Source organism: Scyliorhinus canicula, chromosome 21, assembly GCF_902713615.1.
Source record: "Scyliorhinus canicula chromosome 21, sScyCan1.1, whole genome shotgun sequence".
Classification (NCBI taxonomy): domain Eukaryota; kingdom Metazoa; phylum Chordata; class Chondrichthyes; order Carcharhiniformes; family Scyliorhinidae; genus Scyliorhinus; species Scyliorhinus canicula.
The window spans coordinates 23,663,125-23,684,639 of record NC_052166.1 but is presented as its reverse complement, the minus strand read 5'-3'; the positions used below and the strand labels follow the sequence as shown (position 1 = coordinate 23,684,639).

The window sequence follows — 21,515 nt, the reverse complement described above, 5'->3', positions numbered from 1 at the left end:
AGAATTAAAGTTATTGGAAGTCTGAGGTATACAAACCTGAACTATAAGAAAACCAACAAAAACAAATTCAGAATTTACGAATAGCTGCTCAAATGTGGTTCTACCTTTATCAACTTTTGAATCTAATTTTCATGACAACAGGTTGGCTGCAGCATTACTTTTAGTATAAGGGTCTGATACATTTAGGGTTAATGTGGGTCTGAGTACAGTATTGGCCACACAGTGATGTAAGCAGACACATTACTTCGACCTTGACGCAGTGTGGAGTTGAACAGAGCCATGTTAAGACCTGGAATGGAGGTGGATCCTTGCCTGTACCCATCACTGTATTTTTGCATATAGTTACAAGTATTTAATAAAGATATGTTGTTAACATACAGAAAACTACAAAGACTTCCTTACGAGGCCCATTCTGTAACCAAAACCACCCAAACATTGCTCACATCTGGATCTTTCTGCTCATAAATGAGAGCGCATAAAATATCTACCCAGCGCCAAAAGGCATTGCAGGGCAACATAGAAATATGGATCTTCCTGAGTACTGATCAGGGAAAGGTCGAATGGTGAGGAGGCATTGGCCTTAACCAAAAGATGAAATCAAAACTTAAAGTCTGTGGGCAGGTTACATAAACTCGGTTCGCATTCGCTTGAGCTTCCAAGGTTGCGCGTTGGTCTGACAGACAAGTTTAAGAGGATAAAGGGCTTAAAAGGGAAGATACACAAAAAAATAACTATTTCCGCTAGTGGAGAAATCCAGAATAATCTTAAAATGAGATCTATGCCATTCTGGAGTGAGATTAGGAGGCACTTTCCCATCGCGTGCTAATGCATATCTGGAACTCTTTCTGCCAAGAGGTTTCACGTGTTGGTAGGATTAATTGAAATTTTCGAGATTGCAGTCAACGTTTTTTTTTCCGTTAGGCAAGGGTGTCGAGGCACATGGACTTGCGATACAGTTCATCCATGACTTTATTGAATGGTAGACCACGATTGAGGAGCTGAAGGGCCTAACTTTGTTCCTTCGGTGGCTTGGTACACCTTCAGCAGGACAGCCTCCATAACAATGCAACACCTCACTGTATGAACTGGGCACTGTAATCTCTCACATCCATTTGCCTATATCCCAGCAGGAATATCCCAGTGAGATAAGGCTTGTACAATGGACGGCACCTCAGGGGTTCCCATTTTAGGTGCCATGAACAGGTAGACAGTAAGTGAAAGACCTTTTTGAGTCAAATATACAGATACTTAACAGGACGGAGAGGGGATAATTGAATGGGCAGGGCGGATGTAACCTGTCGTTTCCACGTTCCAGAAATATCTCAAAGCTGCTCTACACAACTCTGAACATGTCAATATGCTGGTTTTACTTATTTTGTTAACTTACTGTGGAGAAGTTAAAATGCAGCTGCATGTTTTTACATAAAGCAGGTGGTTAGCCGCCTGGCTGGAAGTAAGAACTTGCACTTTTGTTGGTATTTGCCTATTCAGTTAGTTCTTACTGGGAAACTCAGAGAGATTACTGTAACATTAAATAAAATGGCCTAAAATATACGGCGCTGAGGACCCGGGTTCGATCCCGGCCCCCGGTCACTGTCTGTGTGAAGTTTGCATATTCTCCCCATGTCTGCGTGAGTTTCACCCCTGTTGGAACCAACAATTCTACAGACACGTGCTTGTAGGATTAGAATAGCGGTTTTAATATACTCACAACAGAGCCAGCCGGTCAGCCATTGAACTTTCGGTGAACTGGCCGGCTGACCATGTGGCACTGATCTTTACACAGCAGCTCCAGGGGGAGAAGTCCTGGGCGGAACCAAGGGAGAAGCCCAGTGCAATTCTCGAGCATTCCCAGAGCTACTCCCCCTGGTGGTCAGGTAGTGCAACTGCACTTACAATATAGGCACATGTATATACAGATTATAATCCGGTGTGAATCACATTCACCACATTCACCCCCAGTGAAAAAAATCGAGTCCAGCAGGGGTGGTGGCTCACAGAGTTAGTCTGTCTGGTGGCCGAATTGTTCGTTTCGATCTGCGGAGCACCGGGGTTGCAGCCTCTTGCGGTGGCTGGGTGGGTGTTGAGAGCTGGGGCACGATGGTAGACTCCGGGGCGGGTCTCGTCCGAACTTTATACACCTCTGGCTCGACCGGAGACTGGGGAGCTGGGGGCGGGCTGGTTCAGGCACGTGGAACTGGTGGGGTGAGCTTGCGGAATCGGGGTCGTGAGGGGGCGGCAGCATAGGGAACAGGGTAAGGGGTTCCTCAGTGGGGGTGGGGGGGGGGGGCTGGATCCAGCAGGTGCCAGGTCCCGAAGGGATACTGTGTCCTGGCGACCGTCCGGGAACTTCACGAATGCGTACTGGGGGTTGGAATGGAGGAGGCGCACCTTTTCAACAAGGGGGTCAGTTTTGTGCCCCCTGACGTGCTTCCTCAGGGGGACCGGGCCTGGTGTCCTCAGCCACGCCGGAAGTGAGACTCCCGTGGTAGTGCCCCTAGAGAAAATGAAGAGTCGCTCGTGAGGGGTTTGATTTGTAGCTGTACAGAGGAGGGATCTGATTGCGTGGAGCGCGTCTGGGAGGACTTCTTGCCATTGGGAGACTTGGAGCTTTCTAGACCGGAGGGCCAGTAGGACAGTCTTCCAGACCATCGCGTTCTCCCTCTCCACCTGTCCGTTCCCCCTGGGGAACATCCTGCCCTTGTCGAGCAGGTACTGACGCAGCTCGTCGCTCAAAAAGGACGAACCCCGGTCGCTGTGCACGTAGCTGGGGAAACCGAACAGGGTGAAGACACTATGCAGGGCCGTAATGACTGTGTGGGAGGTCATATCAGGGCATGGAATGGCAAAAGGGAATCGGGAGAACTCATCGATGATGTTGAAGAAATAAACGTTCTTGTTAGTGGAGGGGAGTGGCCCTTTGAAATCGATCGCAAGTCGTTCAAAGGGCCTAGAAGCCTTGACCTGGTGGGCCCTGTCTGGTCTATAGAAGTGCGGTTTGCACTCTGCACAGATCGGGCAGTCCCTGGTGACCGCTTTTACCTCCTCGTTGGAGAAAGGCAGTTTTCGGGCTCTGATGTAGTGGGCGAGCCGGGTGACCACTGGATGGCAGAGGTCCACGTGGATGGCTTTCAGACGGCTGATCTGCGCGCTGGCGCATGTCCCGCGGCGTTGGGCATCGTTGAGCTTCCCCGGTCGATATTTAATATCGTAACTACAGGTAGAGAGTTCGATCCTCCACCGAAGGATTTTATAATTTTTTATTTTGCTCCTTTGCGAGTTGTCAAACACAAAAGCAACCGATCGTTGGTCGGTGATGAGGGTGAACCTCCTACCTGCGAGGTAGTGCCTCCAGTGGTGAACAGCCTCCACGATGGCTTGTGCTTCCTTCTCGACTGAGGAGTGTTGGAGTTCTGAAGCAGATAGGCTACGGGAGAAAAATGCCACGGGCCTCCCTGCCTGATTTAAAGTGGCTGCTAGAGCTACCTCTGAGGCGTCGCTCTCAACCTGAAAGGGAGTGGATTCATCCACCGCCCGCATGGCTGCTTTGGCGATGTCCTCCTTGATGCCGTCGTAGGCCTGGCGTGCCTCGGCTGACAGGGGAAATCGTGTGGCCTTAAAGAGTGGGCGGGCTTTGTCCGCATATTGAGGGACCCACTGGGCGTAGTATGAGAAGAACCCCAAGCACCGTTTGAGGGCCTTGGGGCAATGAGGGAGGGCGGTCCGGGTCTGGGCCCAGGACTCCGTTCTCCACGACGTAGCCGAGGATGGCCAGTCTGTTTATGCGGAAAACGCATTTCTCCTTGTTATAAGTGAGATTTAATTTCTGTGCCGTTTGGACAAAACGGTGGAAGTTGGCGTCGTGGTCCTGCTGGTCATAGCCGCAGATGGTAACAGATACGGAAACGTGGCCCGCAGCCCGTACTGGTCTACCATTCGGTCCATTGCTCGTTGGAACACCGAAACCCCGTTAGTGACGCCGAAAGGGACGCGGAGGAAATGGAAGAGGCGGCCATCAGCCTCGAATGCCGTGTAGTGGTGGTCCTCCGGGCGCATTGGGAGCTGGTGGTAATGCAGACTTCAGATCCACCGTGGAAAATGGCTGACATTGGGCGATCCGATTAACCATGTCTGCAATTCTGGGGAGGGGATACGCGTCTAGGAGCGTAAAGCGATTTATGGTCTGGCTACAGTCGACGATCATGCAAAACTTTCCCCCGGTCTTGACGACCACCACTTGAGCTCTCCAGGGACTATTACTGGCCTCTACGATCCCCTCACTGAGCAGCTGTCGGACCTCCGATCGGATAAAGACCCTATCCTGTGGGCTGTATCGCCTGCTGCGAGTAGCTACTGGCTTGCAATCTGGAGTGAGATTGGCGAAGAGCAGAGGGGGGGGGGGGGGAGATGCGCAGCGTGGTTAGGCTGCAGATAGTGAGTGGGGGCAGGGGCCCGCCGAAGCTGAGGGTGAGACTCTTGAGGTTGCACTGGAAATCCAGGCCTAATAAGAGTGGCGCGCAGAGGTCGGGCAGGACATAAAAGTTTAAATTTAGAATAACTAGCGCCTCGAATTGTGAGTGTAGCAACGGTGCGTCCTTGGATTTGGACTGAGTGGGAGCCCGAAGCGAGGGCGATAGTTTGGCTCACCAGAAAAATAGAAAGCGAACAGCGTCTTACCAGCTCTGGATGTATAAAGCTCTCGGTGCTCCCGGTGTCAAAGAGGCATGGCGTGCTGTACCCGTTGATCTGGACCTCCGCCATCGAACTTCGTAGGTGCTTGGGGCGGGATTGATCCAGGGTGACTACGCTGAGTTGCAGATAGTCGGCGGCTCGATCAGCTGTGCTGGAGTGGCCCCGTGATGACTGCCCTCTGAGTTCGTAGTCGTCGAGGTGAGTTTCAGAGTTTGAAGGGGATGGATCCCAAGATGGCCGCCCCCATGAGTCGCACCTGGCCGGCCGCATGGAGGAGGATTGCCAAGATGGCCGCCCCCATGATTCGCACATGTCGGGTGGGGGCGGAGTCGGCATACAGGCTGCAGCATTTCGGGGCCTGCAGGCCTGTGAATTCAGGGAACGAGTGCTTTGAGCCGTGGGAAGGTTAGAGGCTGGGGCTTTCTTCGCCAGATACACTCTGGCATAGTGTCCTTTTCGCCCGCAGCTGCTGCAGGTCGCGGATCGGGCTGGGCAGTGCTGCCGCGGGTGCTGGCTTTGGCCACAGAAATGGCAGGCTGGAGCAGCTGAGTAGCTGGCTGGGGCAGCAGAGTAACCGGCTTTGGCAGCGCGGTAGCTGGGGGGGTCGTGCGGCACAGGCTTGGGGGGACTGTTGTTTGGGGGTCCACGATGAGGTCGCGGGGTCCGCGGGAAATGAGGTGAGGCTGCGGAAGGAAACTTCCATAGTGGTAGCAGCCTCCACAGTAGTGTCTAAGTCCTGGGCCCCCTTTTCTAGCAGTCTTTGGCGCACATAGTTAGACCTAAGGCCCGCCACGAAAACGTCCCGCTAAGCAAGCTCCCTATGTTCAGCCGCGGTTACGGCTTGATAATTACAGTCATTGGAAAGATTGTTCAATTCCCTTACAAACTCGGCTAGTGTTTCTGTAGGCCGCTGACGGCGAGTCCTAAACACGTGGCATGCATAAACCTCGTTAATGGGCCTAACATTTTGTCCAATATTGCCAGCGCTGTGGTGTAAGAACCGGCCGGATTTAGCTGTGTGGAGATTCTGTGGCTTACCCTTGCGTGCAGTAGGCTGAGTTTTTGTTCCTCCGTTGTTCCGGCGGTGCTGGCTTCTGCCAGGTAGGCTTTAAAACATCTCAGCCAGTGGGAAAAAATTTCCTTAGCCTCTGCATCCTGTGGGTCGAGTTCTAGGCGTCCGGGCTTGAGGGCTGCTTCCATGATTTCTTCGACTGTTTCCTGAATATATTAAATTGTTGGAACCAACAATTCTACGGACACGTGCTTGTAGGATTAGAATAGCGGTTTTAATATACTCACAACAGAGCCAGCCGGTTAGCCATTGAACTTTCGGTGAACTGGCCGGCTGACCATGTGGCACTGATCTTTATACAGCAGCTCCAGGGGGAGGAGTCCTGGGCGGAACCAAGGAAGAAGCCCAGTACAATTCTCGAGCATTCCCAGAGCTACTCCCCCTGGTGGTCAGGTAGTGCAACTGCACTTACAATATAGGCACATGTATATACAGATTATAATCTGGTGTGAATCAAATTCACCACAACTCCCCACAACCCAAAGATGTGCAGGTTTGGTGGATTAGCCACGCTAACCTGCCTCTTAATTGGGAAAAAATATTTGGGTCTAAAATTTATTCTAAAAAAGCCATTAAATATAACGAAACTTGGCAAGCTCTGACTTGCCTTCTCCAAACAAATTATTCAGTGGGAAATTTTAATTAATTCATTATACTCAATCAGGGACCACAGGGCTAAGCTTAATACCATTTAATTCAATCTTGTAACCAACAGTCTATAATATTGTTCATTGCATTACATTTTAAAGTTACTTATTTTTTACGATATTTCATAAGGATGTTTGGGTTTAGAGCATTTTGGTACTTATAAGGAACGTGCCTGTAAGTTACTTCGGCAGCTCTATGGAACTTTTCACACTGTGAGAAGCACGTCACTCATATGACTGCCATCAGTAGGGTAACATGCAGACTCCAGCATTTCACAATATCATAGAGTTAAGGGCTGCCATAATCACAAAAACAGAGTGACAGCTGTTTACCAATGACTGGACCAAGTGATTTGATGTGACGACAGGAAAAGTCCTGGATTTCTGCAGTTAGCGTCTGTTCAGTATTAAAGTTTACATAACAAGTCTAATTGACATTTCAAATGCTGGTTTCTGAGCAGATCTGGGCAAGGACAAATCATTTCCGCAAGAAAACAAGCAGACCAATTGGCATCTTCCCAATTCAGAAAATAATTGGTACCTTGAAACACACTGCAACCTACCTAATGCTATATAATATTCACAGGTGGGATTTGTGGCAATGGGAAGAAGGTTAAAGGGAGTTGTTCTATTTTCAGTAATTGCTACGGTCCTCCTGTGCCCACTGTCTCAATTTCAGCTTTATTGATGAATGCCTGTGATCTGATTCAACAGTCAGGGGATTGTGATTCCTGGAACGTGAAAGAAATTGCGAAAACTTTACTCTTTAGCTTGTGCTGGTACCTTGCCCGAGCACACAGGTTGCAACAGGTTCTGTAAGTTCAGAAATGGAGCCGTCATCACAACATCAATGTAGCAAAAGGCACACCTCATCCCAGTGCTAATCCAGCTCATCTTGTACTGGATGTGCTCTGCAGTGATCATAGAAAACCTCTGCTTTCTATTATGATGACATCTGCAACAGCAATCCTGTTAAGTTTCAAATACAGAAAGTCATCAATTAGAATTAGAAGTATTTACCGTTAGCGGTTTCTCAACTCTGCTTTTATTTTTAGTTGATTTTCTTCCCACCCCCACCGCACCCCCCAAAGGAGGTTATGTTGTTGCTGCAGAAAAATCTGGTCTTTGAAGAGTTACTTAGGAACAAAATTGCAAGGAAGTTAGCTAATCCCCACATCTTCAGAACCCGCACCTCTGAAAGAGCTAGTTTTAATCTGCCAGTTGGTGATAAACTTAGCTGGGTTCAAAGTACACTCACCTCCAAAATAAAGGCAGCCAGATAATACTACCATTGATTAAACCGGCATTACTTTGAACAACTCTATTTTCTGCCCAAAGGAAAAGTGTGGTAGTATGACTAGAGGTATTACGGTACCTAACAATGCCGAGACACCATTGGTGGATAAGGCTCGCTGCTTATTGGTCCATTGGCATGTAATACTTGTCATCTATTGGTTAAGGCTGTAAGGTAGCTCCGCCCAGTAAAGGCAGGGTATAACAGCCTGTGTCCCCAGCAGCTTCCTTTCAGTACCTGAGCTGCTGGGGGAAACATCTAGCCTATTACAGCCTTCAGTTTGGACTACAACCTCGTTTCTGTGGTCATTGATAGTGTATCAAAAAGCTAATGCGTTACATTATTTATTTCCTAAAAATAATTAAGCTAAGAATTTAGATTTTAATGGTTTTATTAAACTTAAGGATTCATTAATCGAAACGACCATGAAGAAATAATTCAAAAACCTGCCTCCTGCAAATCAGATCTTCCAAGTGCCTGAATATGCTGTTTGGAACATTCACTGGATATTTATTTAAGAAGTTATCTTTAAAGATGGTTTCGGGAAGCATTCAAGTATTCTCCACTAAAACACCACTAATATTTTGCTTGTGCCCCTGTTTGTTGGAAGCATGGTCATGTTTTTATAAGCATATATTATGTGGCTTCCAGCGCATCTCCCGACTGCTGCTCTGCTCACTCTCCGCTCCGGTCAAGTTGCCCCGCTCCCTGTGGCTGCTGCTCCCGATTCCCCGAGACGCGAAGCCAACACTTGCTTGCCCTTATTCGCACCTTCCGACTGCTGCCCTGCTCACCTCTCGGCCTGAGCTTCGATAACCGTGTGAGCTCCTGGCTGGCAGCTAATGCTGGCTTTCAGACATAATGGCCACAGTACTTTTGGGTTATTTGCCTGCCTGCCCGCCCTCCTCAGCCTTGTCTTGGAGGTCGAGAGTCACCCCACTGCTCCCCTCGACGGTCATTGGCCAACGCCTTGTCTTGCGCAGGCTCGCACCCCGATGTTAGGGTGGCGACCTCACTATTGATTCCCTACTGGGTCACTGTCTGTGCGGAGTCTGCACGTTCTCCCCGTGTCTGCGTGGGTCTCCTCCGGGTGCTCTGGTTTCCTCCCACAGTCCAAAGACGGCAAGTTAGGTGGATTGGCCATGCTAAATTGCCCTTAGTGTCCAAAAAAGGTTAGGAGGGGTTATTGGGTTAAGGGGATAAGGTTGAAGTGAGGGCAGAAGTGGATCGGTGCAGACACAGTGATCTGTGGGATTGTCATTCTTGGATGCTTTTCCTGATTTCATTTTGTCCTCGATGGACAAGGACTGTATGGTGGCTGAGGAGCTGGAGGGGATCTGAGGGGATTTCTCCTCGGTTTTGCCCCAATGTTTTGCCTTTGTGTACAATAACTGAAATGGGCATTGCTTCCGAACAAATCCTTGTCATCCCGGCTGGTTGCCATATACCATCTGTGGGAACCTGGGATGCGAACACGTTGTACCAATTGTAAACTTGCCATTCTGTACCAGCATTTTCATCATGCACGTTGGTCCTCTTCTCTTGCAGTTTTAGAAGTTACTTTCTATTTTCTGAGAGTGGAATAGGCAAGAGTAGGTTAATTGATACGCACTGGTCTGCCAAGCATGAGCTCTGCTGGTGATGGAATAGTTGCCCTTAAAGGTATCGCTCTCTAATATGTGCGTGCAGATCTTCCTTGGTCTGGCTACATTTGAGAATTAGGGATTTCACCATATGAATCATTTATTCTGCCTGGCTGCTAGATCTAGGGTAATGATCAATATTCCACTTCTCACACATATCCTCAATTGGCCAACCAATAAACTGCAGACTGTTATCTGTAATGATTTCTATAGGTACATCAAAGAAACTGAATATAGCAGTAAAGGATGTGCATGACTGCTGCTTCCAATGCACCTTCCTATCACATGCTTTGCTAATTGGTGGAAAGCTGGGAGGTTCCTTGCTGCATGCAGAAAGCCACTCCTTCCATGTCTTGCTGGGTTTGGGTGTTATAGTGACCGCATCAACAACTGGGGTAATGCTCAGAATCTGTAAGCTTCGATGGCCTGCGAGGATCGCTTTGCACTTGCATCCATCCTTGAGTAGCTTTTTGATGCAATATGTTTTGGACTTGTCCAGCATGTGGATGTGATCGCCAACTCAACAATTCTACCTGCTAGCTCTATGTTTGAAAACTCAATACTCTGCATCTGCTGATCAAGTGGTCGATGGACTCCATAGGCTGTTGTCGAAATGACATGAACTCCAATTGATAAATGCGGAAGGTGAACTTGATTCTCAACCGGTTTTCCAATATGGTCGCCTTTGGCTCTTCTGCCATGAATCCTGATGTACTCAGCCAATGCAGGCTGCTATTCCCAATTGCTAGGCAAATTTTTATGGCTTGCTTGTCTGGTTCAGATAAACCTGAATCAAGAGGCCACATAGCTCTGTGCGCTGTTTAAACATTTTAAATTCAGATTGTAAGCGTTGGTCTAGCTGCTTTCACCTGCTTTTCCGAAACTCCGCCTGCTGTAATCGCAACCTTCTCTGGTATGATTTTTAGAACTGTATTTGTGGTTTGACTCTCCCTCACTCACCATCTATCTGGCCCACACCCCAGCCATTTGTCTTTCCCGACCAATCTAACCTCGTGCTGATCTTCTCGCCCGCTGTCCCCACTCACTGAACTGATGGGCTATGTGCTGCAATCTCACCATGAGGGATCCATCTGCTTACCAGCTCTTTATTTGAGCACTATATTTGCACTGTGTCTTCAAAGCTTTACTGCATAGTCAGCATTTCCAGTAGTCTCTGAAGCTGCGGCTCCATTGTGGTCTGACCAGAACGTTAAGGGCATGCTGTGTTGCATAATCTAAGATTCACCATGTCATACTTGTATTGAATCTTGCTGCAGGGCTGGGCATTTTGTCCTTGACAAGGAACCATGACTGCACAATATGTCATGTATTTATATAATGATATAAAGGCACCAATCACTTGTCAGGGATTTTGCAAACACATGTTGAGTTCATTTATTAAGAACACGTACATGTGAACAGATCCCGTACCAGCCTCCCCGAACAGGCGCCGGAATGTGGCGACAAGGGATTTTTCACAGTAACTTCATTGAAGCCTACTTGTGACAATAAGCGATTATTATTATTATTATAAACAAGGACAGAAGACTTGAGGACATCTGAGCTTCAGAGCTTTGTGTGCATTCTGTACCAGGCCAAAGTGAAATGGAGGCTAGATCACATGACACATTTCCCTTAAAAGTGATGTCATGCTATTATCCCTTAAAGGCACATACAATTATATTGCAACACCCACAAGAGCACACTGATTAGTTCAGTACTAACATTATTTTGTCTCAATGCAGCAACGTTATTTTGTCTCAATGCAGCAACGTTACTTTGATATTTCTTTGCAATGTCATTAGGTTAAGAACAAGTAAGGAGCCTTCTGGCACTCCTCTGCACTGTCCCCAAGCATTAAATGTTACTCTTGTGCTCTGCTGACCAAACTGAATCAAAGGCGGGGTCTGACCACAGTAAACTATAACATTCTCCAAGTTGCAGGCTACTATTTCAGCATGTAGTTCAGTACCTTACTTCAACAGCGCCTTAACCCATTTTTTTTTACAATGGCCAAATTTCATCTCCCACTGCCTTGCTCATTTCATCTCCTGCATAAGAAAGCAGAAAATGTTGTGGAGTCATAGCTATCCCCATATTCATGCTATTTGTGAAAGTTCTTTGGCTAACTCGTTAGGGTTGTCACTGATGTTGAGTACTAGGTTTGGTCCCCTCTATCACATTCTCTTGTATTCACATTCTTTCTGCACAGGAAACATAAGAGTGATGCTGGGACATTCCAGCAGATTATTTGGACACTTGAAATGACAATCACAAGAGCGGGTTGGGAGATCAGATCACAATCTCATAAACAAACCATCGATGAATGGAGCAGAGATGCTGGGCCGATCTGGTTTAACAATAATTGAGATGATGAGAACCACCAACAAGAGGGAACATTTCCATTCAGCAATACAGACATCAATAGCATAATAAATACAAAGTTAACCCATCGTCCCCGCCCCAACAGCAGAACACTCTGTCATGTTGTGATTGAGCTTTCATCGTGCAGTTGGGTTCTAGACAAGGTTTTGGGGTTTGTCTATTCTCTCAAAGTATGCTGCTTGGGCCGATAGCTTCTCAAAACCATTACTCTTTACTTACAGCAAATAGTTATACATCTGGACCTCTGCACAAGATTGGAGCTTCTTCTACATCCTGATTTCTCTTACCTCTCAATCATGTGATCTGGCATAATTTTTACATCCGCATCATGTATGTTTCTGATGTTAACTCTTTGATATGAGAGTTACGGAACAAGAAAATATTTTAGAATTCATAGAATCCCTACAGTGCAGGAGGTGGCCGTTCAGCCCATTGAATCTGTGCCAACCCTCCAAAAGAGTATTGAGAAACCTGCATGTTTCATATATGTGTACGTAAATTAGTTCAGGTGTCTGGTTTTGTTTGAATATCATTTTAGGCATGCGCTACATTTTTGATGCTCTCTATTTTATCCTACATCATTTTGTCTCTTGCATCTAGGGCCTCCAGCCACTGTGAGGGATGTCAGCTCTGGATAATTAAAATATTTCTCATTTCAGGTACCATGGGTGTGCACTAAATCAAATGTAGAGTGAAAGTCATTTGATTCTTCACAATGATGAATCTTAGTCCAACATCCTGCTGCAGACACTTAAGATTTCCTACATCCAAACATGTCGTATTTGAGTGAAGCTGCCAATTAAACGTCAATCAGCATGGTCTGGTCTATGAACCGGTAACCAAGTAAAAACTTCCCCAACTGATTTAATTTGCAGCTGACGGGTGGTCTTCAACTCAGGTTTCATTTGGAAATTGGTTCCAGAGATGAAAGGGCAATTTGTTAACCTGCGGGTTATGGAAGATTCTACAATTATATTGAATGTGCACCATTCAAAATACAACAAACTCAGTTGAATCACAAGACCTTGATTAAAATTCAATTGCACCATACCTGGGCCTGTAGAATTTGACTGCTGATAACAGTTGCTGTAACATTCCTGACCAAGCATTCATTTTCATTAGTTCATCACCGGTACCATTAATAGCAAGAAACAACAGGGCTTTGCTTGTAACACCAGAGTTACCTCTTTTTCAAAGGGTTTACTCGTATGGTCCTTTCGGCTTACCGTATCCTGCAGGGTTGCCCTTGCTCTTGGGCAGGTTGGCTCGGAGAATGGCATTGTTCAGGGTGTTCAGATAGGTTGGCATACTGTGATATCCCTTGTTGTTGTAAAAGGCCTATCGAATTAAAAGAAAAATGTGGGCAGAGTTAGTTAAATGCTCCCCTCTGCATGTGTTTCCATTTTACTTCCAAATTGTATCTTCTTCACCTGCCGTCCACCTAATAGAGGGCAATGAATGGTTCTCAGGGAGGCGAAATGAGCATAGGTCAGTCAGCAAAGTCGGTTAGCAAGGCCTAACCTCCTACCCCAACTGCTGTGTCAACAATGCAGGTCGCAAAAGTTATAAGTTAACTCCAAGAGTGAAGGAATTACTGCTCAAGCCTTGTGCTTCACACCAATCTTATGCTTACTAGCAGGACAACATTGTGGCGCAGAGTGACTAGTGCACAGTCCAATACACTTCACCAAGGATTAATTAAATAAGTGCAACATGACACTGTACTATGGTATCAGCTCCAGTTGAACTACCTTACCTTCCAGTAATGTATCCACATTATAGCGTGCATTGAAACCATTCTATAGCTGAACCTATATTTTCACAGATTGCTCTGGCTCCCTGAGGAAGTACCATTGCAGACGTATATGGTGGCACTGCTTTGTAGGCAGCACCTACTTTCTTATGCGCATCAGACGCCATGTAAGGTTGCATGGGAAGGCTAAGTGCCACTGGCTACACTAAGTATAGCCTGGTTACACCTACTAAGACATGACATTTATTGTTTTGCATTCATTCTGACCAAGTAAATGAAAAGAAGGTATTAGTCAAGATACAATGTGCACCAGTTCAACAAAAACCTTTCTTTCTTCAACTGGGGCACTTATTCTCTGGACTGCTTTCCATTGATCACTGATCCTTTTCTATCATCTTCACACCTATCTGTTGAAACCCAAATTAGATACATGAAAAGCTTAATCAGATTTTGCGATCAGCTTTATCCAAATAAAATGGGCATAAAATTGGGGCAAAGCCAAGCGGAAGTTGGGGTGTGGAACAAGTTAGTTACTTCTTTACCCACTTAACTTTCCATAAAGGTTTTGCTGACATTTCTGATGCCAGTCACCAGCAAGTTTTTAAATGTAAATTCGTCCCAATTAAATATCAACGCACTTTGCACAATTTCCAAAGTTACCCCAACCGGTTATTCTAGTTTTGCCAACCTGTTCAGGCCTGATCTTTTGCCATCAGTGCTTTAAGGAGTTGGGCATACGTGATACAAGGACAATCTGCACCTCATTTGTTAGTATTTTACGTGGTGAATGACTCTCGCCACTCAGTACCTCATGGCAATTGTTGAGCGAGTTCTATTGCCGTTCCAACTTCATTTGTAGTAACACAGAGAAACCACTGCTTGAGCAGAGCCTCGTTATAGATTTAGAGGCACCTGGCAATATAACCCAAATAAAGGTCTGTGCAGCAAGGCAGGGTGCTGCACCCTGCAAAGAGGTGTCACTATTGAGGAGTTAGAGTAGGAGAAATCCAGGTATCAAGGGATCACTATGAGGACAGGAGAAGACTGATGCAGGTGCAGAAGAAAGCCCAAAGCTGGCTGATAGACCACCAAATTCCAACTCCTGCCAACTGGTCACTTTAGACCGGAGCTCAGGCAGGAGAGGAGGAACTTTTATTTAAGTGAGGCCCAGCCGCTCAGCTCAAGAGAGCCACGATTGTCCTGAACTCGCTGGATGGGCCATCCTACATTCACTTCTCCCACGCCTGCAAAAATCAAGGCCACAAAGTAGCAATTCAAAACAAAATGGTATTCACTAAAACCTTGTTCCACTTCTAACATTATGTGCATTCAAGTGCAGTTAAGGTACCGTGGATGGTGGCGATATAAATCGTCAACCTTTGCCTTACCTGTGCAGTTCTCCTCACGGCAATCTTCCGCACCATTGGAGCAACTTTCGTACTGAAGGACGCTGGGATAGATTTGAGCACATTGCCAAACGTCAGCCCTCCATACCTGAGAAAATCAAAATAAATTAAATAGAAACTTGTGCGCACAAGGCAATTCCCCCCAATGAGTACACACAAAAACAGCCAGCACAGATGATTAGTGCACAGGAACCGACTTGACTCACATTCAAGATGATCAATGGTTCAGTAGTAAATATATCTCAGTGCTCTTTTGATTAGTAGAATTATTCTGAGCTCTCTCGCTCGTTCCTTGATCACTGTTGAGAAACAGTTCCTTCTCCATTCTTCCTCTCTTCTCTAGGTAGCATCCTCGATTTGAGGGTCACCCGAAACACGGCCTTGACTGTACCAAAGAGCAGGTGAGAAGACAGATCCCAAAGTCTGCCTCAGCTGGAATTGGGATTGAACCTCGCTCTGTTGACATTAATCTGACCCATGCACTAGCCTCTAACTGACTTAACCCCTTCTCCTGTTCAACATTGAATAAGCAAAAAAAACAGAGGAAATTGAATGTGCACTTGCTTTTCAATCATCCAAACAAATGGATCAGTTATCCTAACCAAAATAGTTCCATTTAATTCCTGATCATCAATTCGTCCAGTAACTAAACCCTGAATTCTGGCAGAAGTGAATTAGCTTAGACAACGAACAAACAAGTTTATTTTATATAGTAGCGGATAATCGCCTCAGGAAGTCCCAAATTACTTACCTAACAATGAAGCTGAAATCCAGTCACTGTTATGTTAGCAAACACAGACACTAGTGTACAAAGCAAGATCCCATAAACAGTGAGTGAATCACGAGAAAATCTGCTTTTGATGGTGTGAAGTGAGGGAGAAATATTAGCCAGTACATCGTGAGAACTCCCTATTCTTGGTGGGGTAGTGCCTTGGGATCATGACTATTCACCTGAGCAGGTGGTTAGCAATGGTTCACTGCATTGTCCAAAAAACAGCAACTCAACAATGCAATACTATTTCAGCATTGCAGTAAAATCTCAACACAGACTGTACTCAGCACCTGCAGTGAGACTTGAAGCCATAACCTTCCAATTTAGAGGAATAATGCTGACAGATGAGCTAAGCTCACATCAAATAGTATTGAAACTGAAGCTCGCCTTGAATATCTGGGCCCAAAGGGAATCATTAAAGTTTCCTCTCTATCCGTCAGGCACACAGACCACATTTGGCACCAGCTGAGTATTAATTCTTTATGGATCTCATTATCCCTCGTTGCAGGCATCGAGCATTAATATATTAATTTTAATGTCCCGTTGTTCAAAACTTGGGAGACCCATGAAGTAGAAACTTATATTTACTGAGCTCTTTCTAAATGAAGTCCCTTCAGTTCGAATCCACATGAAACGAGCCGGTGTCTCCAGCTCAGGCTGCATTCCAAATGAAATGGCATCTTCCGAGTTTCAGGTGCAACTGTGATTACAAATACCTCCAAGGCATTCAGCCTTGCTTGAACTACTGCTTTCACAGCATCCTGAGAACCATGCTCAACGCCACCACGTGCACACTCTCAAACTCTGCCTTCAGGAGCACCGATGATATCACAAAGATGTCCACATTAACAGCTCCTTCTCATGCCCTGCTTCATGTGGTCCCTTAGCATCTTCCTCTTGGTGTCAAGGTACACCGCAAGCTTCAACAAACCTTGGGATATCAAAACCCCTCCGGAGCCTTATTTCCTTTCATTTTTCTCTGGCGCCATCCCATCTTCCAATATTTCCCCTTGCTGAGTTTTCACTCTCCCCTCTGAACCCTGATGATTAGCCCTAGGCAAAGGCCTCAGTTACCCCACCAACCTTCATGAATTTCAAGATTAGCATACGGCTGATGTCTTCTTCTGTCACCTTCGGCGGCACATGTACAACGGTAATTTTCACCTGCCTCCAGTATCCTCTTCCCACCTGAACCTTTTGCTCTGGCCTTTCACTCGTTCTAGATCTTTTCATTGTGAGCTGCTGGTGTGACATTAACTGCCTCAAATTTCTCTGCTCTTCTTATTCACTCTAAGCAATCTTCCTCTCAACATGCTGCAGGAGGTTCTATCAGGTTCACTCCTAACGTCATCCAACTGTTCCAAGCACAGCTGGTGCTAAATGCCAGGGTAATCCAAGTCCCAGAAAAGAAACTGGAAAACCTTGCTCTCAACTTTCCATTTTGTAATTTAGTATAATGTGAGGTAAGACATGAAAACCAGACAAAACTATCCCTGACGTCTTTGTGATCATTTTAAACAAAATAAATGTTTATCACTCAATGAAATACACACCAATAAAGTTAACTAGAAACACACTTAATTAACTCAATGAAATGAAAGTCGCCCTAGTTCAAGAGGACCATAGGCTGCTCTCCCTTTTTGAGAGACAGCTGACTGGTGGTAATTTAACCTAAGGGTAACCACATCTCAGGCAAGGGACGAGATTGAGAAGGCAAGGTATGAATAACCTCAACTGGTATGGGAATTGAACCCACGCTGTTGGCATTGCACCGCATCATGAACCTGCCGTCCAGCCAAATTAACTAACCAACCCCCACTAACCTGATGGCTATACACAGTATCCCAAAATTTACCCAGTTCCATATCCTTTTATATACCTAGCTTCAGAGCTAATCCTGCCCAAACAACATCCTATAAGTTTTGAAAACTCCAGGCAAAATCCAATAATAGTTACCACACCAGGCACATATACTTCTTGGGTTGCTTCTGACGATTGGAAGAACAATTGTTTTTCAAACAGGCTTTTCCGACAAGCACAGCTTTCTGGGAGTTCACCCAAAGTTTACTATGTCGGCTGCATGCTCAAAACCGCTAGCTTTGATAGAGTGAAATTGCTCCTGAAGTAGTCTTTTCCCTTTTGATCTTCCCTTATCTGAACTAACCTTCTTAGGAGTTATTCTTAATTAACTTCATTTTGTGAGTCTGCCTTTTTGAATTTCATTGTAAAATTCTCCTCCTTTGAAATTTTAACGTCTTACTCAAACCCCTTGACATCCAGTTGTCCATTGTTACCAATTTGCCTTTGGTAAAGTATTTGTTTACGGTATTACTAAGTTTATCAACATCTCAAAAGCTCTAGTTCCACAACCTAGCCAAACCATCTCTACATCTACACAGCTACCATTTTTAAACAGTTTCTAAACATAGACACAATCCCAATTACTGAATTTCCTCGATTTTCATGATTTCTGAATGAACCTGCTGATAAGGTTGGTGCTGAAGAACCAATCTTTATCTAGCAGAAGCTGAACACCTACACTCTGTCACTTCCTCCTACCTCCCTTTCATGGACTATTACCTGAACACAGAACATCAACGATGGCTTTCATGACTATCAGGCCTCATCTCCTCTAGAGATCTGCCCTCCATTGCCAATCTCCCAACACTGAAAGCCTGCTTCGAACTCCTTCCCAGACCTACAAACAGTGATTCCCTCTTTGATCCATCATTTCACCTGTTCTTGCCCCCTCAGAGCTCATTTCCCTTCATCTTGATTCTTTTTTTTCTCTTGTCCCAGCTCTTCCCAACAATATCTGTGTCTCTTTCAAATCCTGGCCCAAGTTCAAGGCCCCTAACCATTTTTTTTTCATCATAGATTATGATCTGAAATTGTTGAACTCAGTGTTGAGTCTGGAAGGCTGTAAAATGCCTAACTGAGAGATGAGATGCCGTTCCTCAAGTTTGCATTGACTTTTCTTTGGACGGTGTCAAATGCCGAGGTCAGAGTGGGACGGAGAATGCTTTGTGGATTGAATCGAGTTTTTCGACAAAATCTGTCATGCAATCTGCTTCTCTTCTCCCAGATGTAACAATCTCATCATAAGCAACAAATACAGTATACTCCATTGAAAGAAGTACAAGTAAGTTGCTGTTTTATCTGGAAGGAGTGTTTGTGGGCAAGGACGGTAGGAAGGAAAGGGGTAAGATAGCAGGTATAACGTCCACTGTGCTTGCTTGGGAAGGTGTCGGGGGATGGGGAAGGGTGTCGTGGGATGATTAAAGAGTGGACCCTTTGGAATGCTGAAAGGGGAGGAGTCGATGTGTTTAGTGATGACATCGTGCTGGTGATGGTAGAGGGCAATCTGTTCAATGTGGAGGCTGAGGTGGGTGGAGGGTTAGGACAAGGGAAACCCTCTCATGGTTCTGGGAGGAAGGGCAAGTGTGAGAAATGGAATGCATCCAGTCAAGGGCACCTTTTCCAGTTCCAACACAACGTTGTCGACCTGAAAGATTAATAATTTTTTCCCCCTTGACAGATGCCGCCTCACCAACTGGATTTCCAGCATTTTCTCTTTTTATTTGTGGGCAGCATGGTAGCATAGTGGTTAGCACAGTTGCTTCACAGCTCCAGAGTCCCAGGTTCAATTCCTAACTTGGGACATTGCCTGTGTGGAGTCTGCACGTTCTCCCTGTGTGTACGTGGATTTCCTCCGGGTGCTTCGGGTTCCTCCTACAGTCCAAAGATGTGCCGGTTAGGTGGATTGGCCATGCGAAATTGCCCTTAGTGTCCAAAAAGATGAATTGGGGTTACTGGGTTAAGGGGATGGGGTGGTGGAGTAGATGAGTGGAGTGCTCTTTCCAAGGGCCGGTGCAGACTTGATGGGGCGAATGGCTTCCTTCTGCACTGTAAATTCTATGAATCTATGATTTCTCTGCATAGAGGACCCCAGCAATAGTATCATCAAATTGAGTAACATCACCATATTAGTTTCCCTTTAAAGAAAAATATTGAGACACGTTTTCATTTAAAAGCAGAGAAATTATTAGGAAAGATTTTCCCCTGCTCTATTCCTGGGTAATTAGAGACAAAATGGTTGGAAACAGGAGGAGGAATTAATGAGTGCTAAATTCAGGAAGACAGAGAGTATTATAATCATTAGTATCTGTCAAGCAGCAAGTACAAAGAATAATCAGATATCACTGAAATTAGACCTAATCAGCTACTATTTTCATTTTTTTGATAGGCATAGAAGCAGAATATTCTACCTATGCAATTTTACTGAATTAACGTATTCCAATTGTTAAAAATCACAAAACCACACAGTTTAGTTCGAAAAACAATTTCAAAAAAGGATGCACAATACCCAAGTTTTCGGTCTCATTATTTCAAATCAAATGCTTTTAAATAGAACATAAGGAATGTTCACTGAGGAATGGAGACACCCTTTCCATTTTGGGTAATTAAATTCAACACAAAGCAAGTTTCCCTCTACTCATTGTATAAACTTGTTTGTATTTCCAGGAGTACAGGTGATTGAGGGAGTTCCAAGTCAGGATGGCGTGTGACTTGGAGTGTCGCTCATCGGTGGTGGTGGTGCCATGCATTGTCTGTCCTTGTACTTCTAGGTGGTAGAGGTTGTGGGTTTGGAAGGTGCTTCAAAGGAGCCTGCGTGAGTTGCTGCAGTGCATCTTGAGATGGCACACATAGTGTTCAACTTGGCTACCTGGCATTCAGTGACCTTGTAGCCTGCACATTAAGGGTGGAATCTTGTGCCCACCCCGGGGCATGTAGTAGGGCGATAAGGTGGTGGGTGGGGTCCCCCATTGCCTTCCCACCTCTGCTCCGATTACGTTCATGGTGGGAAGACCCATGGACTGCCTTCCCACCATGCCATCAATTGAGGCCCCTGCTTGGGCAATGAATGCCCACATAAGAGCCTCACCCCAGTGCCATTGGTATTCAACCAATGGTGGGCAGAGGAGTGTGCTATCAGGCAGCACGATAGCCAAATCCTGGCATGCATGTTTGCAGGCCCCTGGAGGGGTTCTGTCATTCAAAAGCATGCACGGTAGGGAATCTATGGGTTCACGTTCATCTGGAGCTGCAATAAAAATGCTCAAGTATACTTCATTTGGAAATTCTGCAAAATGGCACTGAGGTTTCATATTCTTCCCTCTTATCAACATAGGCTGGATTCTAACACAGACATGAGAGAACCGCGCTCAACTCACCAGGTCATCCTGGTCCGAGACACAAGCTGAATAATTTTATAGGAGAAATCACTGAGCCCAACATGTAAACCAACAATCTATTGCTCCAGAGGGATAAATGAACAGATGTGTAACTCTACAAACCTGTGAAGTCTGAAACGATCGGAAGTGTGCAGAATGTACTCAGAAACATTGCGGCCTGTAATGTCCACCAAAATATCGCCCGTCACTACTTTCTTCTGTGGTGGGTGACCTCCAACCCCACTTGGACAGGAAAATCCTGTTCCTTGCATTGAGCAGCTGCATCGAACTGGCTCGTGAATGGGACGTGGAACTGAAGGAGACGATGTAAATGTTTCTGAAAAAGAAACGGGGGAGATGGCGGTCAACAGAGTTTGCGCTTTGTTGAAGCTATTGCTGGGCTTCACATTCTGGAGAGGCATATCCAGATTTTTAAAGTAAAAACTCAGGCTTACAATTGGTAACTGCATTCAGGGGCTGGTTTAGCTCACTCACCTAAATCGCTGGCTTTTAAAGCAGACCAAGCAGGCCAGCAGCACGGTTCGATTCCCGTACCAGCCTCCCCGGACAGGCGCCGGAATGTGGCGACTAGGGGCTTTTCACAGTAACTTCATTGA

General features: G+C 45.8%; 1 protein-coding gene across 3 annotated transcripts in view; it reads right to left on the bottom strand.

Annotated features, from left to right (window-relative positions):
* Positions 1-21,515, bottom strand: part of abca2 (ATP-binding cassette, sub-family A (ABC1), member 2) — a 577,021-nt gene that overhangs the window by 76,052 nt on the left and 479,454 nt on the right. For all 3 annotated transcript variants that reach the window (XM_038782183.1, XM_038782184.1, XM_038782185.1), the window contains 3 exons: positions 21,022-21,235; positions 14,875-14,980; positions 12,960-13,071 (listed from right to left, as the gene is read on the bottom strand). In XM_038782183.1, the coding sequence (XP_038638111.1) occupies positions 12,960-13,071; positions 14,875-14,980; positions 21,022-21,235 (432 nt within the window). The remainder of the gene's footprint in view (positions 1-12,959; positions 13,072-14,874; positions 14,981-21,021; positions 21,236-21,515) is intronic.